Below are 15,981 nucleotides of genomic sequence, written 5' to 3' on the forward strand. Positions count from 1 at the left end.
AGATTTCAGAGCATTGTCAAGCACTGCCACAGAATAAACACAGCAGAGAGAAACCTCATAGTGTAATGTGGAAAACATTTAAGACGTCCTTACAGCTGTACAGTGATGAGGATGCTTACTCTAGAGGGAAGCTGAGCTGGGCCTCTGTTTTTGGGTCTTGTAGTTTTTTTTACTCTCTTTTCATGATGATCATTGTTCCACTCTCGGAAAACTACTCTGCTGTCACTTGGTTATCCATGTGGTTTAGGTGGGGCTCTGTTCCCCACTGTGAGGGTGGCACAGTGGCCTACCCTGGCCCATTTGCCCTCTTATTTCTCCCTGGCCACGTGATGGGTTCCGGTGATCCACTTTCATCCAATCAGAGAGAATTCTGTGACTGTGTAGCAGGTCACTTTTTTCCGGCTCATGTTGGATGTTAGCTTTGATCCACATGTAGTCTGAGAACATAGACATCTCTGCAGATGACAGACTGAGGTACACAGAACTAAATCTGTCTCTTATTTTTCAATGACATGAGTCAATAAATGCCAGTATTCTGATTTGGTTTTCTTTGCTTAATTGTTTTAAGTTGGATTTTCTGTCACTTAAAATCCTTACTGATGTACAACCGTTTCAATATTTCATGTTTCACAGCCTTCATAACCTGGTTTGCTTCACTAAGTGTATACTACGAAGAAATTTTCAAGTGTAATTGGTTGCAAAGACTGTAGCTGTGATTCTGATGATTCACACAGAGGCAGACACACAAGTATTGTGAATGTTGAAAAGCCACTCACTCAGTTAAACCAGTTAAATATTCAGGCCTCCCACATGGATAGAAGTTACAGCAATTTAAGCACTGTAATGAAAAAAATGCAATTCTCATAAACATAAATTTTTATCAGTGGGTGTCCTGTAGGGAAGATGAATATTAAATAGAAAATCATTAGCTGGTCATGGTGCTGCATGCTTGTAATCCCAGTATACAGGAGGGTAAAGCAGGAAGACCATGAGTTTCAAGCTAGCCTAGACTGCATAGAAAGTTCAAGGCCAGCCTGAGGTATGAACTGAGAGCCTGTTTCAAAACATTCCCCAAATCTTAAAAAGTGTTTAATAATAATAAGGTATTGTACATTTTTAAAAGGTAGAAGCAAGAATTTTGAAAGTTTTCACCTAAAGAAAAGATAAATATGTTTACCCTGACTTGACCATTACACATAGGCATACATGTATTGAAATATCGCGTGGAACCCAGTAAGTCTGAAAATTTTTTATCTATAAGCAAAAGATAAATTTGAATAAAATAAAAATCTAAATTTAAAATAAACAAGATAATAAACACTCAAAGTATTTATTTCCTACTCAGCACCTAATAGAAATGGGTGCCAAATTTGATATATTATGTTAGATTTCTCAAAATGCTATTTTTAAACTTTCCTATATTGTTTTCCTAATATTGAGTAATCCTTATATTCTTCCAACCTTAGAAGAATACCAGCGTTTTAAATTTAAATCTTCCAGAATATTGGCATTCACAAGCATGATTGCCCTCTACTTTTTTTCATTTTTGTTAAGATTCAGGAACTCTTCACCAGAGTACCAATCTAAGAGGGTCTTTTTTCTCTGAGTTCTAGAAGAGTGTGAACAGCCTAGTGGTTATCTATTCTTTATACATGGGAAAAATGGTACCTACAAAACTGACTGAGCCAGCTATGTTGCAGATGGAGGTAGCGAGGACAACTTTATCTGCATTGTCTATTTCAGTGTGCATTTTTTTTCGAGTCAATGTTGACAGATTTATAACCCATTAACACTTTCAACATACAGTCTTTGGCACTGAACTTGCGATCCTCCTGCCTCAGCCTTCCAGAGTGCCGGAAATACAGGCAGAAGCAACCACGCTGGTTTTGGACCCAGCTTCTGGCCTCCTTTCCTGGACCCTCAAAGTGTAACCACCCCTATTAATCAACCCGAGGGCGATGGGCGAAGGGGAGCAGACCGCCAGGCCGGTACCCAGTGCCTTGCCTCCAGAGGCGGGGCGAGAGCACCACCGAGAAGGAGCGACGCGGCTCCTAGAGAGGTTCCGGCGCGCCCGGTGACGTACTTCCGGCGGCGCCGCGGAGCTGCCTGCTGAGGAGGTGAGTGTGTTGCGCTGGTGCCAAACCTCTGGCTCTTTTCAGGACGCTCTTCCATCCAGAGTAGAGCTGCTTCTGTCGCAGCCAGCTTTATGCCCGAGGCTGAGCCCGGGAGAGAGAGCAAGGCGGCAGCCTGCACTCATATCCTCTTCCGTTCCCGCTTTGGACCTGGTGGTCGAGTATGAACCGGCCCATGGAAGGCGAAGTCCATTATTGATGTAGCCATCTCGCCCCGAGCATCTAGCGCTTGATCTGTTCGGGAAAGACGTGTCGGTAACGACAGAGGATGGAATGTTTGCGGAGGCGAAGTGTTCCGGGGTGATCCCAAGTCTTTTGACATGTTGAGGTCGTATAGGGGTTCACATGCGTTTCAAGTTTGGACTGAGTACGCACCCCGTCCCCGGCCCCACTCCTGACATGGGATCCCGAATCGGACGAGAGGGAACGCGGCGAAAGCAGAGCCTTCCCTTCCATGATAGGAGCAGAATAAGCCTTTCAGAGGGCACCTTCTGCTGGAGCGATGCCAGGCCTCAAGGTAGTAGACCCTGCTTGTCTCAGACAGCGGTGTAACAGTGCCCTGGGAATGACTGTGAATAGAAGTTTCCCCCCAAAAGACCATGATTTAACCTTCCAGATTGATTTTATTGATTGGAATGCTACGACCTGATGGAGAGACTTTTTTGTAAACAAGCCTAAATTTTATTGAGTTATTTTTGGCCCTTTAATAGCCATTTGTTATTAGTCTCTGGATCTGGCTTAGCAATTTTTTTGTGTGACTATTGGGTAAGAGCTTAAAAGGTATGGTATTTGGCCTCTATTAAATCATAAGGGTGGTAATTGAGGCTGCTCCAGTCTTGTGGTAGATTTCCTTGCTTTTTTGTAGTTTGCCTACCTAATGACCTGGCTACTTTATTTTGGGACCGTAAAAGGCTTGTGTAATCTCTTCACAGTAGGAATCATGCCCTTCAGTAAACTGTCCTCCCAGGACCATGTCCTTTGGGATTACATATTAAACTAAGTTAATGTTCCCGAGGCATGGTTATTTTGTTATTCAGAATAAATCATTTTTCTTAGATTTTGTTTTGTTTTTTGAGACAGAGTCTCACTGAGTAGCCCAAGATGGATTTGAACTTACAGTCCTCCTTTTGCCTCAGCCTCCTGAGTCCAGGATTGTAAGCATGGGCCACTGTGCTCAGCTGTAGAATTGTCAGTTGCTTTTTTTTTTTTTTTTTTTTTTTTTTATCGGTACCAGGGATCAAAGACTGCCTGCTTGCAAGGCAGGCGCTTACAAGCTGCTGAGCTAAATCTCCAGTCCGTCAGTTGCTATTTTAATGTCAGCAGCTTCCACAATATAGTTCTGAATTTGCTCAGTTCTAGAATAAAATAAAATTATAATATTGCTAATTCATATTCTCATGAAAACAAATTTACTACCTAGAGCACAATATTTGGATACAAGTAATTTTATCTTTAATCTAACAGTATTTGGTTAAAATACTGTTTTCCAAAGTTACTTGGTTCAGGACAGTCTCAAAACTTCACTGTGGTTTTGTTATTCAGTTGTAGTAAGGCTCATTGGTTGGTTGTATTCCGTTTATTACATTTTAGGTCCTCTCCTGCACTCCATCCTAGTTGGGGTGTGTGTTTAAGAATATATAAAGCCAGCACAGCTGTAGTCTCAGTTACTTGGGTGTGTTGGAAGGGTGGGCAAGGAAGGAGAATCACAAATGCAAAGCCAGCCTGAGCACCTTAGCTAGACCTGTCTCCAAAACAAAACCCCAGACCTGGGGTGGGGGACAGATGTTGCTCACTGGCACAGCATTGCCTGCCAGTGGTAGGCCTCAGTTCAATCCCCAGGGCAGTGGTAGCTTGGTATTCCTTGTTAGTTGGTTATGGACGGCACAAGTACCAGAGAAATTATTTTGGCTGGAGGTGGTAGCAAGTCACAAGGCAGTTGACACAATTTCTAGACTGTACACCAAGTGTGAAACAAATGAAGAGACTGGGACAAAATTTTTGTCAAAATGTGTCAAGTCCAAATTTAAATAGAGTTGAAACATTCAAGTACCAAAGTATGACAGTACTGCAAAAAACGTGCGAGAGAAAGAGGGACAAAAAGAGCATCTGTGAACACCACCCAATTAAGAAAGAACATTTCCAGTACTGCTCCATGTGTCTATCTGTTCCTTATCATCCAACTCCTAGCCTCCTATCCCTAGATTTGGATTTATTGTTAATCATAGGCTCTTTAAAAAAATTTATAACATGCATATCTCTGTAAACAATTTGTTGTTTATTTGCAGGCTTGAACCTAAGACTTTACCATTAAGCTATATCCCCCACCCATTACTTATTTATTTTAAAGAGTTGTCAGGGCTGGGCTCACACAGTTTTTGTTTGCTTTTGAGCTTTGTAAAAATGGCACCATAGTGTGTATAGTTGTCTGGTACTTGCATAATATGTCCCTAAATTTACTAATGTGTAGTTATAGTCCTTATAAGAGCAATACAAAAACTGTTGGTATATTCTCAGTGAATGTGTGGGTTTTAGGTATAAGTTTCAAAATTAGGTATTAATGTTGATTTTTTTAAACACCTTTGAGACAGTATGTTTATCTTTCTCTGACTTGTTAATGTAGAGAAGAATTGGTAGAGTTAATTTATTTTATTCAAATAGAATTAGATATTCTCCCCCCACCGAGTAAGGTTTTTTTTAAAACTATAGAATATATTTTTAAAATGACACTACCCAAAAAAAGAAAAAAAACCCTTCCAATACCTCTCTTAGGAGCCTTCGAGTCTCAAGGATATCCCTCTGGAGGACTAAAGGGGAAAACATGGGGAGAAAAATTCTGCTCCCTTGATCAAGGCTAGGCCCAGAGACTTTACCTCCCATGCACTTCAGGGTCCAATGGGTGTCACATATAGGACTCCAGAGAAGTCCCGGTGGAGGAATGAGGTGTACATGGCATAGGTCCTTATGGAGGTATTGGAAGGTTGCAGCTTTGCAAACCTGGTTGGTGCCCCTGTGGAAGTGTGCAAGGCACATTCACAGCCAAAGGGGAAAAATGAGAGACACAACAGCATTCTTCACTTCCAGGTCTCCACAGTAAGCCTGGGCCATGCAGGAGGCTGACCTGCCAAACCTCCACAGAAGCATTGGGGTTCATGAAAACTCTCAGGACTGAAGGAGCAGGTAAGGTGTGCGGGATGCTGTGGGACTTCTAGCCCAGCCAGTCTCACTTCTCTCCAAGTGTAATCCAGGGTGGTGCTTGTTCACAGAAAATGAGTTCAAAGATTGTGTTCATGTTCTATGTCTTGAACTCAGTTGTTGCCACATAAGTCTTCATTGTTTTATGCTTGAGGCTCTACTAGTACTCTATACATTCTTTCGTGTGATTGTCGGTTATGAAATTCCGCAGTTCTTGGCAGTGAGCAGCAGTGACCTAGCCAAGGGGAGTTCTGGGCCCTGAGCTTGCCTCCTGGGCTCCATTCCTCCTGGGCAGCTCCAATCACACTCCTGACAGGATGAGGGCTGCCTGCACCTCAAATCTGCTGTGAAGGGCTGTATTGTCCCAACAGGGGTGGCTTGTCTCACGTTTTCTCTTGTTTCTCCCTAGCTCTGGCTCTTCTCTGAGAGGGACACTAGGTGATGGCACCCGTGCTCCTCACTGCCTGGCCCCAGGTGAGCTCTGGGATCTTCAAACTGAGGAAAACTAAGGGGAGTTGATGAGCCTTCGGATGAAAGCCTGGAACTTGGGGGAATGGTGCTGGGGAGAGGGTGTGGTAGAGGCTGAGACAGTGACCAGCAGAGGCTGCCAAGGAGAGCCCAGAAGGTGGCACATAGTCTGCCCTCCAGGGATCCTGCTCCCCTAGATAGCAGTGCTTTTGGCAGAGGGCTCAGGGTGAGTGGAGCTGTGGACGCTGCTCAGCAGGGATGCTGTCCGCTTAGATGAGAATCGCAGAGGTTAGGGAAACAGGAAGAGCAGAGCAGGTCAGTGAGAAGGAGAAGATAGTAGAAATTGGGATCAGGAGAGGAGAAAAGCAGGAAGTCCTGTGTCCTGTTGTGTCCTTATAAAACTTTTAGGGCTGGGGCACAGTAGCTCCGACTTCAGATCCCTGGTAAATTGTTGCTTCAGCAGCCCATATATAAATCTCTGGTAAAAGCTTTCAACCTTCTCCAAAACTGGCAAACCCAGTTTTCCATATAGTTTCAGGGACTTCCTGGACCCTCTGAGGCTTATCCATGACCCTCCATGGATTCCAGGTTGGGAATAATAGACCTGGTGACATGGCTTGAGGTGTGCTATGCTGCAGCCTTTATACCATGCCCACTGCACGGGCTGCTTAATCCTGACATCTACTTCCTGTGATAGGCGCTGTATTGTGTACTTATTCTGCCAAAAAGAAATAGAGGCAAAGGGGAACAGCGTGCCTAAGGTCTTGCAGTTATTGTGTGATAGTAACTGCTCATTATGTGATAGCTCTGAACCAGTGATCAGATTTGTGACAGTCCTGTAGGGGATAATTTTCAAGGGAGATTCAAAAGTGAGGGGACCATCAAGAAAGAATCTATTTACTGGTTCAGGTGATGTGGGCTTCATCAAGGAAAGTTGGTGGAGAGGAGGGATCTAACTGAAATAATGCTGGAGTAGCTTTAGGGAATGAGTAGAGGAGCAGGAGGGTAAGTAATGTGCCTTAGTTTTCTATGTGAGGTTTCCCGTGTAGGTGGTGTGGACACCAGCTGAGGAATGAATTCAGGAGGGGCCAACTTGCTAGAGACAGGGTAATGGTGTCATGCAGGGGAGGCCATAAATTGTGTACAGGAAAGTTACATGACTTGTCTGAGGTTACACAAAGAGGACTCATAGGCACGTAGAGGTTGGACTAAAATTACTGATTATCAAGAAGCTACATCTAGAGACCAGGGATATAGCTCCGTGGTGCAGCTTTGGCGGCAAGCCTCAGGTCACCACCTCCCACCAAAGAAAGCTAAATCTGGGCAGAAGGATGAGAGGCAAATCCCTTCAGTGAGTCCTCCAGGCCGTTACAGAAGACTGAGATGGGCAGGAGGAGCGTTTGCCAGGGGCTGCAGCTACCCAGGAAGAAGCATTTGGGCCTGAGCATCGGCCCGGAGCAGCGGAGCTTACGCTGACCACATAGCATATTGCCAATAACAAAGGAGGATCCAGAAGGGTGGCAGAACAGTTGACCAGCAGGAAAGCTGGTCTCTCTTCTTTGCCCAGACCTTCTTGGAGAAAGAGTAAAGATGGGAGAATGTGTAGAAGAAGGGCCAGGAATGCTGAGTGTTCAGGGAGACCCTGGCCCAGGCAGCTCTGAGTTTCTTTGGCTGGCTGTGCTGCAGCCAGGACTGTGGAGCCCTGACTGCGACTCTATAATCAGAACTAGGTGGCAGTTGAGGTCGAAGCCAGGACTGCTCTTTGGGGGTGGCTTGGACTGTGAGAATGAGGGCAGCATGGGGTTCAGGCCTGAGCTTAGGCCCAGGAGAGCCAGACCTTGTAGGGAATTCCTGGTGAGCTGGTCCTAAGCCTGTAGTAAGGGAGCTACCTAACAGAGCAGAGTTGCTTTAGAAGGGTTTGCTTTTTCTTTTCGTCTAACTTACATTGTCTTTTAAAACTGTAGAAAGTAGTAGAGTATTTCTCTGCTCTGAGGGGAATTAGATATTCCATAGTTTACTTTCCTGGTGCTTTGTCTTACCTCTCCCTTGCTATTAATTATGTGATCTTTACAAGCTCCCTCCCCGAGCCCTTATACTACCCTCTGCCCCTCACTTAGGGCCTCATCCATGGAATTGGCCCTAGGGCAGCAGGAACCTGTTGTTTCAGAAGTTGGTGACCTTTGAGGATGTGGCTGTGTACTTCACCGAGACGGAATGGGATGGCCTGTCCCCCGCACAGAGAGCCTTGTACAGGGATGTAATGCTGGAGAATTATGGGAATGTGGCCTCCCTGGGTAAGGCCTCTCTCTCTCTCTGGGATTTATAGGCTACCATTGGGGTTTTCCTGGTACCCTTCTCCCTGACCATGTGTAGATAGGGCGTCTGGTAATTCTTTGCTAAGTAGAAAATCCAGGGTTGTTCCTCATCTCAACAAATATGTTAGGCCAGTATAATAGTGCACTGATATATGCTTCTCATCTACCTTGTGGAAGCTGTGTTTTGGACACAGTCTGAAAAATAGTAGCTTCCTATCCCATGGTAGCATCTTCAGGTGTCCACCTTATTTTATTTTGAGTCTTTTTAAGGATCTCAAGGACTCTGAATATTTTAGAAGCCACTTTGGGCAGACTGTCCCAGCTTGCTCTGTAGGTCTCCTGGGTCTGCAGTCTGCGCCTTCCTAAACCCTCGTTCCCAAGTCCCTTCCAAAGCCCTGGCCTTTCTCACTACTGCCCTCGATCTCTTCCAGAGCTCTTAGTGTCCCTCCCCATTTCTGAGACAATTTGAGAAGAAGCTTAGGAACTCATCTATGGGAGATTATTCATGTCTTTCCTCTTTCCTTCTGCCAAACCAGGGTTTCCACTTCTCAAGCCTGCTATGATCTCACAACTGGAGAGAGGTGGTGAGCTGAAGGGCCCATCTCCACTGGCCACTGGAACTGGAACAGGCTCGCAGGGCCTCTGGCCTGGTAAGGAAGGCACAGAATGCTCAGCAGCATAGTGTATAAACATGCCACAGTTGTTAGTCAGCTATGCAGAGTAAAGTTAATTTTTTTTTTTAAATGCTGGGGATTAAACCCTGGGCCTTACTAATAAATTTTGGTGTTTTCTAGAGGTAGGTCTGTTGTGTCTGTTTTCATACACATTTCTGTATCTAATCCTAACAACAGATTTTTAAAATGCCTTGTTCTGTTTTCAGTCCTCTTAATTTTGGAATCCTGCCTTTCTCAGGACAAAAATTAATGAATTCAGTAATTTTTGGAGTCCTTGCCATTTTCTAAGCATTGATTACTTAATATGGAGGTTATAGAACTAAGCCTTTTCATACAAAAAGGTGGGAGTGGTTAAAAGTATAGTCTTTAGAGTTTCTTCCTATCTCTTGTCTCAACAAGACTACTTTATAGCAGTGTGACTTTGAACCAGGTCAGTTATTTGAGATCTCTAAGTTTTAGTGATCTCATCTCTGAGAGAGGGATAATAATAAAAAGGCATTATTGCTAGTCTTATGAGTTGAGGATTGGGAGGATTAAAATACATATCAAGTACCTAGCAAAGTGTGTGCTCAATTAAATGTTTTTATTTTGAGGGTTGGGGCCAGAGCTATACATAGCAGGCTTAAAGAGGAAGTGCCCCAATTCCATGCTTCTTGAATGTTGATGTTAAAATGAGTCAGTCATTATCAGGGAGAAAGTCCTGTGGAGAGCCAAGTGTACATTTCTAAGTGTTTTCTAAGTAATTTGGCAGTGATGTTTGGATCTCATTCTGGGTTTTTGTTTTCCAGTGCTAGGGCCTTGCATGTGCTAGGCTGGTGCTCTACCACTGAACTACACCCCAACTCCATTGCAGAAGATGGTCTGAAATCTTTAAAGTCTCTGTAGGCCATCATGATTTTAGCAGAGAATAAAAACATGAATCTCATCCATGTATACAGATTAATAGGGTTGAGGAATCAGTCAGGCTGTAGTTAGGCAGAACGGAAGGACAGGGCATGAGGCCCATGACAGCACTGTTGACTTTCTTTTTCAAAGCTTTCTCCTAACCCCCATTGGTGACTTCCATTTACACTCATTCGCTGGAGCCCTGCCAGCCTTACTGCATGAAAAGGTGGAAAATGCAGACTTTCTTTTTCTTCAACAACAACAACCACTGCTACTACTTTTTCTTCTTTCTCTTCCTCTTTTGCTTCCTCTTCCTCCTCCTCCTCTTCTTTCCTCCCCTTTTCCTTCTCTTTTTTCCTCATTGTTCTTTCCTCCTCCTTCCGTCTCTTCACAGATTATTGGGTCCTGTGCCTTTTCTTTCTTAAACATTTTCCACTTTTATTAATAAAGGACTCAGTGCCATGGGGACGAAAGTATAGAAGAGTGTGGTATGGTGTCTAAAATGCTGATCTGGTAGACAAAACCTAGAATGTTATTCACTGCTGTCTTTTAACCATCATGTTATTGGTTATGGCCGTGCCTTAGGCAGAACATGACTGGTTGTCCTTTTTAATCATTTAATTTAAAATTAGTATTAGTGCTCAAAACAATACAGAAGTGTCTAATGGGGGGGGGGGGTCCTGCCAAACTTCATGTGCCAGTTTGCTCAGTTTCTTGTATAATCTTTTGATTAGAAATTTTTTAGGCATATGCAAAGTATGTGTGTATATCTGTTCTTTTTTTGAACAAGTGAAATCTTCTGTTTCTCAGTTTTACTTTTCCATTAAACAGTGTGCCTTAGAAAACTTTTCATGTTGGCATATATAGAGTTGTTTTGCTGTTTTACCAGCTATGTGTTATACATATTACATCCATTGTATGGGTGCATATTGGGTTCTTTGACTTAGTTTGGTGATATTAAAGGACCTTCTGATTGTTACGATCTTTTAGAATACATTTATTTTTTTCTAGCATGTTATATGACATTCTGTATTTTCTATTTTTATAGTAGATACTGACATACAGACAAACAGTAATTTGACAAAGAAAATACATGAAGAAAAGGATGGCACATCATTTGAACTTCCAAGGGACATTTGCCTGAAAACAGACTTTTCAGAAACATATATGCCACAGCAACAACAAGAAGTCAGTTCAGCAGGAAAGGTAAAGAAGGAAAACAGAAACAGCATGGAGGGCGCAGTGAAGGATGAAACAAGCTCTATGGAGGAGTGTTCCTTTAGTCACAGTGCAAGCTTTCTTCAGCATCATAGTATCTCCACTGAACAGCAGCCCTCTGGTTGTTTAAGACTAATGAAAGCTTTCAGCTTTGACACAGAACTTATTAAGCATGAAATAATTAATACTGTGGAAAGACCTATGAAATGTGAAGATTTAGTGGAAACCTTTAGATTTGACTCTCAACATAATCAGCATCTAGAAAACTGTAGTGAGAAGAAGGCTAATCAGTGTGTGGAGTGTGGCAAGGCCTTCAGTGTTATCACAGAATTAATTTGGCACCAAAGACTTCACAATGTGGAGAAACCCTTCAAATGTGTGGAGTGTGGGAAGTGCTTTAGTTACAGTTCCCATTATATCACACATCAGACAATCCACAGTGGAGAGAAACCCTATCAGTGTAAGGTTTGTGGGAAAGCCTTTAGTGTTAATGGGAGTCTTAGTAGGCATCAGAGGATCCATACAGGAGAGAAGCCCTATCAGTGCCAGGAATGTGGAACTGGTTTTAGCTGTAGTTCGGCATATATTACACACCAGAGAGTCCACACTGGAGAGAAACCTTATGAGTGCAGTGACTGTGGAAAAGCTTTCAATGTTAATGCAAAATTAATTCAGCATCAGAGAATCCACACTGGAGAGAAACCTTACGTGTGCGGTGAGTGTGGGAAAGGCTTCAGGTGCAGCTCTCAGCTTAGGCAGCATCAGAGTATCCATACTGGAGAGAAGCCCTATCAGTGTAAAGAGTGTGGAAAAGCTTTCAATAATAATGCAAAACTCATTCAGCATCAAAGAATACACACTGGCGAGAAACCCTATGGATGCAGTGAATGTGGAAAAGCCTTCACTGTCAAAGGGAAGTTAATTCAGCACCAGAGAATCCACACTGGTGAGAAACCATATGGATGTAATGAATGTGGGAAAGCCTTCAGGTGTAACTCTCAGCTTCGACAACATCTGAGGATCCATACTGGGGAAAAGCCTTATAAGTGTGATGAGTGTGGAAAGGCTTTCAGTGTTAATGCAAAACTAATACAGCACCAGAGAATCCACACCGGAGAGAAACCATTTGAATGTAATGAATGTGGGAGATGCTTTACTTCCAAAAGAAACCTACTTGATCATCACCGAATCCATACCGGAGAAAAACCTTATCAGTGCAAGGAATGTGGCAAAGCATTCAGTATCAATGCCAAGTTAACTAGGCATCAGCGAATACATACTGGAGAGAAACCTTTCAAATGTATGGAGTGTGAAAAAGCATTCAGCTGTAGTTCTGACTATATTGTGCACCAGAGAATTCATACTGGAGAGAAACCTTTTCAGTGTAAGGAATGTGGGAAAGCCTTCCATGTTAATGCCCATTTAATTCGGCATCAGAGAAGCCACACGGGGGAGAAACCTTTCCGATGTGTGGAGTGCGGCAAAGGCTTCAGCTTTAGTTCTGACTGTATTATACACCAGACTGTCCACACGTGGAAGAAACCTCATGTGTGTACTGTTTGTGGGAAAGCTTTCAGGTTTACCTTCCAACTTGGTCAGCATCAGAGTGTCCATAATAAAGGCAAGTCTTAGTAGTGAGACGAAGGTGGGAACTCTGAAGGTTAATGCTGAAATGGATTATGCATCATCAGATTCGCCCTGGAGAAATACTCTGGAAGGGAAATGGATATGGCAAAGTCTTCACATGGAAACATTTTTTTTGTTTTATTTAATTTTTAATCAAGAATGTATCACCAGTTAAATATCTAAAAATAATAAATGACTTTATTTTGTACTAACAACCAACTAGAAAATATTGAAGAAAATACCTTCCCAGCAGCATCAAGAACAGTAGATTTGCTAGGAACAAATAATTGTTTTATGAAACCTATATGGTGAAAATTATAATTCTTCACCAAGGGCTGCCAGAGGAAGCTTGAATAAATAGAAGGGAAAAATGTGTTCTTACATAGAAAAGTCCATATGACATAGATATTTGCTGTACCTAATTTATTTCTGTTTAATTTTTAGTATAAGCATGTGTTTTGTAAAGACGAAAAACAAAATTTCACTTGAGTGAAATACAAAATGTTTCAAAGTATCAGATGAATGCTAGAAACAAAATACTGATAAATTGAACATTCAAATTTATCTTTAATGGTTTTGTTTTAAATACTCCCAAATAAAGCTAAAAGGGTAAAACAGAAGTTGGAAATTTTGTAAAATTTATGATATAAAAGTATATGTAATGTACAGAGGTTTTACAGTTAAAAGGAAGATAAATAGGTTAATAAAAATCAGCAAGTGACACTAACAAACAGCTTTTAAAAATGTAAAAATAACTATCAAGGTAAAAGTGGTGTTCATCTCAGTGGTACTCCAAGGAGTAAAAACTAAGATTTTTTTTTCACATATTTGCTGTGTGTTTTATCTGTGCCTATAGACTACTCTCAAAAATGGCAATTACTGTAGATACCCTTTCTGTAACCTATATGTACCTGTTATGTAAATATAAACACCATAGTATGTTAAAGCATTCTTATTTTGTAGTAATGAACTCCTCTACAAACATAATTCTTTTTATTTTTTAATTTTTAAAAATTTTTTTATTTTGAAATGCAAAACAAGGGATAGAAGTTATACAGAATTTATTAAAAATAGGAAATTAATAGTTAATATATTGCATGTTGTTACCTTAGAAGTTATTCAGGTTATAAGATTCAGGCATAAAGTGATCAGACAATGAAAACATAAACTTTTTGATGTACTAACAGAGCTTAGTGGTATAGTTATCTATCTAGTATATATATGCATACATATATATGTATACCTATATACATTTACTCTTTTCCCTTCCTTTCCCCTATCGCAGTTGTTCTTTCATTTTGAGCACTTTATTTTCCTTTGATTATCACAATATCTTTTGTACATTTTGGATCTTCTTACTTTGAGTTTTTTTATACATGGAACAATACAGTATTTATAAATGTGAGTTTGATTTATTTCACTTATGAGTGTAGTCTCAAGTTGCCTCCATTTACCTATAAAAGCCTTAAGTTTATCCTTTATAGTTGCATAATATTCAATTATATAAAAATACCACATCTTTTTTTATCCATTCCACGGTTGATGGGCATTTGGGTTATTTCCAATATTTAGCTGTTACAAATTATGCTGCTGTAAATATTGGTGCACAAATATCGCTGTATTGAAGACCTGAAAGAAGCTATTTACCTTGGATTCCTACTCAAGTGCTTGTCAAGGTCTCTGGCTTTTGGAAGTCTCAAGATACCCTTCCAATGAGCATCTGCTCCTTTAAAGCAATAAATAAGTGAAGTTGCTTTGAATGACAGTAAGTGGTGATGGTGGAGGATTGAAGAATGCATGCCCTGTGGAAAGAGGGCAGCCTCTGCAACAGCTGCAAGTTGTAGTGGGGCCTAGAGTAGGATTAAGTTTTCAAAAAGTCAGAAATTGAGCTTACAGAGTCTGAAAAATGGGCCAGGAATATAGCTTAGTGGCACAAGCTCCTGCCTGGCAAGCTTGAGTTTGATCTCAGGTACCAAAAAACAGCAACAACAAAATCTGTCTTTCTCCCCTCCCCCAATTGAGGTTAAGATTGATTGCTCCAGAAGCCTTAAACAGTTAAGCAGAAGTCCATTTCTAGGTAATAATTTTCTGGAATCTTATAAAAGGTTCTATGTGAACTCTTGATAGAGATAAACATATAAAGGAAAATGGATCAGCTGTTAATGGGCATAAAGGAAAACAGCACTTCCCAGTGCTCAGTGTGTGTTTCTGCAACTTGAAATTCTTTTGTGGACACTGTGTCTTAGAATTGAAATTATTCCTAACAACCAAGAGTAAATGTAAACCCTACAGTTTAAGGGTTCAGTGCCCCTTTCCCCTATGGTAACAGTCACAGTAGTAGATCTGCAGGTTACTCACACTTCTGTCTGTCTTGGCTACAAATTGAGAGTTTTGACTCAGGTTCAATAATTTCCTATAAGAGACAAGACTTACAGAAATTACCAGTTATTATGGACATTGTAAAGGTTCAGATAAGCAGATGAGTTAGGGCAAGGTCCAGAGGGCATCCCAAATGCCCCTAAGGAATTGAGGTGTACTGCCCTGTCTACCTGTGCATGAGTCATACCCCCTAACCTCTGTAAACCTAATTGGTTTTGGTCTTTACAGAGATTGCATTATGTACCGTGGTGGGTTAAATCATTGGCTACCAATAAATAATTAAATCTGTCCTTCCTAAAGGTCAGGATGAGGCTGAATTTTCTAATTGTCTAAGCATGTGGTTGGTTCTGGAGCCACCCCTCAACCTGGTGCTGTGTAGAGGCACACCAACAGTTACCTCATTAGCAAGCTCAGGTATAAAAGGGTCCTGTGAATAACAAAAGGTAATATGTTCAAACCAACTCACAAACTTCCAAGCATTTTAGAAGCTTTTTACACCAGAGGCTTTTACTTTAATTCTTTTTATGTATGTGTGTATGTATTTGGGAGTGTCGCTGGGGGTTGAAACTGGTCAAACTTGTGATCTTCCTGCCTCAGTCTGGGATTACAGATACGTATCATATATATATATAATTTTTTTTTTTTTTTTGAGCAGGCTCTCTGTATAGTTCAGGCTGGCCTTGAGTTCACTGTGTAGCTCAGGCTGGCCTTGAACTTGTGAGGATCCTCCTGCCTTAACTTCCCAAGTGCTGGGGTTACAAATGTACAGCATCACACCCAGCCTCCAAATATATTTCTTATTGTTACTGGCTATTATGAATCCTCATTGTAATGGAAGTTAAAACTGCAGCAACAGTATAAATTTACAGAAAAACTAAAAATAATAAAAATAGAAGGGAACTGCTCTGACAAAGATCAGGCTTGTCCCTAACAAAGGCAAGCAAAAGGAGATAATAAAAAGACTTCATAGAAACTGATGGGAACACCAGTCTGAAGAGGCGAATCAGACTGTCATGTTCACAAAATTCAGTTTTATAGGGTCCAGTGGTGGGGTGGAGCCTGGTCACTAGCTCAGTCCTGGTTCATAGCTCT

At 41.6% G+C, this 15,981-nt stretch overlaps 1 protein-coding gene across 6 annotated transcripts; it reads left to right on the top strand.

Moving 5' to 3' along the window:
* Window positions 1–1,982: 1,982 nt before the first annotated feature.
* On the top strand, window positions 1,983–15,188 carry Znf23 (zinc finger protein 23). 6 transcript variants are annotated; one of them, XM_013154945.3, is made up of 6 exons: window positions 1,983–2,117; window positions 5,214–5,309; window positions 5,734–5,798; window positions 7,960–8,086; window positions 8,644–8,757; window positions 10,718–15,188. In XM_013154945.3, the coding sequence occupies exons 3-6, from the start codon at window positions 5,766–5,768 to the stop codon at window positions 12,514–12,516; spliced, it is 2,073 nt and encodes a 690-aa protein (XP_013010399.1). In that variant the 5' UTR covers window positions 1,983–2,117; window positions 5,214–5,309; window positions 5,734–5,765; the 3' UTR covers window positions 12,517–15,188. The 6 variants fall into 6 exon arrangements, with proteins under 6 accessions (XP_013010399.1, XP_013010400.1, XP_003471980.1 ...); XM_013154946.3 differs by having other exon boundaries at window positions 1,984–2,117; window positions 7,910–8,086; window positions 10,715–15,188; XM_003471932.5 differs by having other exon boundaries at window positions 1,984–2,117; window positions 10,715–15,188.
* The last annotated feature ends 793 nt before the right edge of the window (window positions 15,189–15,981 follow it).

Source organism: Cavia porcellus, unplaced genomic scaffold (genome assembly GCF_034190915.1).
Source record: "Cavia porcellus strain 051 isolate PalLab524CR breed Dunkin Hartley unplaced genomic scaffold, mCavPor4.1 scaffold_4, whole genome shotgun sequence".
NCBI lineage: Eukaryota > Metazoa > Chordata > Mammalia > Rodentia > Caviidae > Cavia > Cavia porcellus.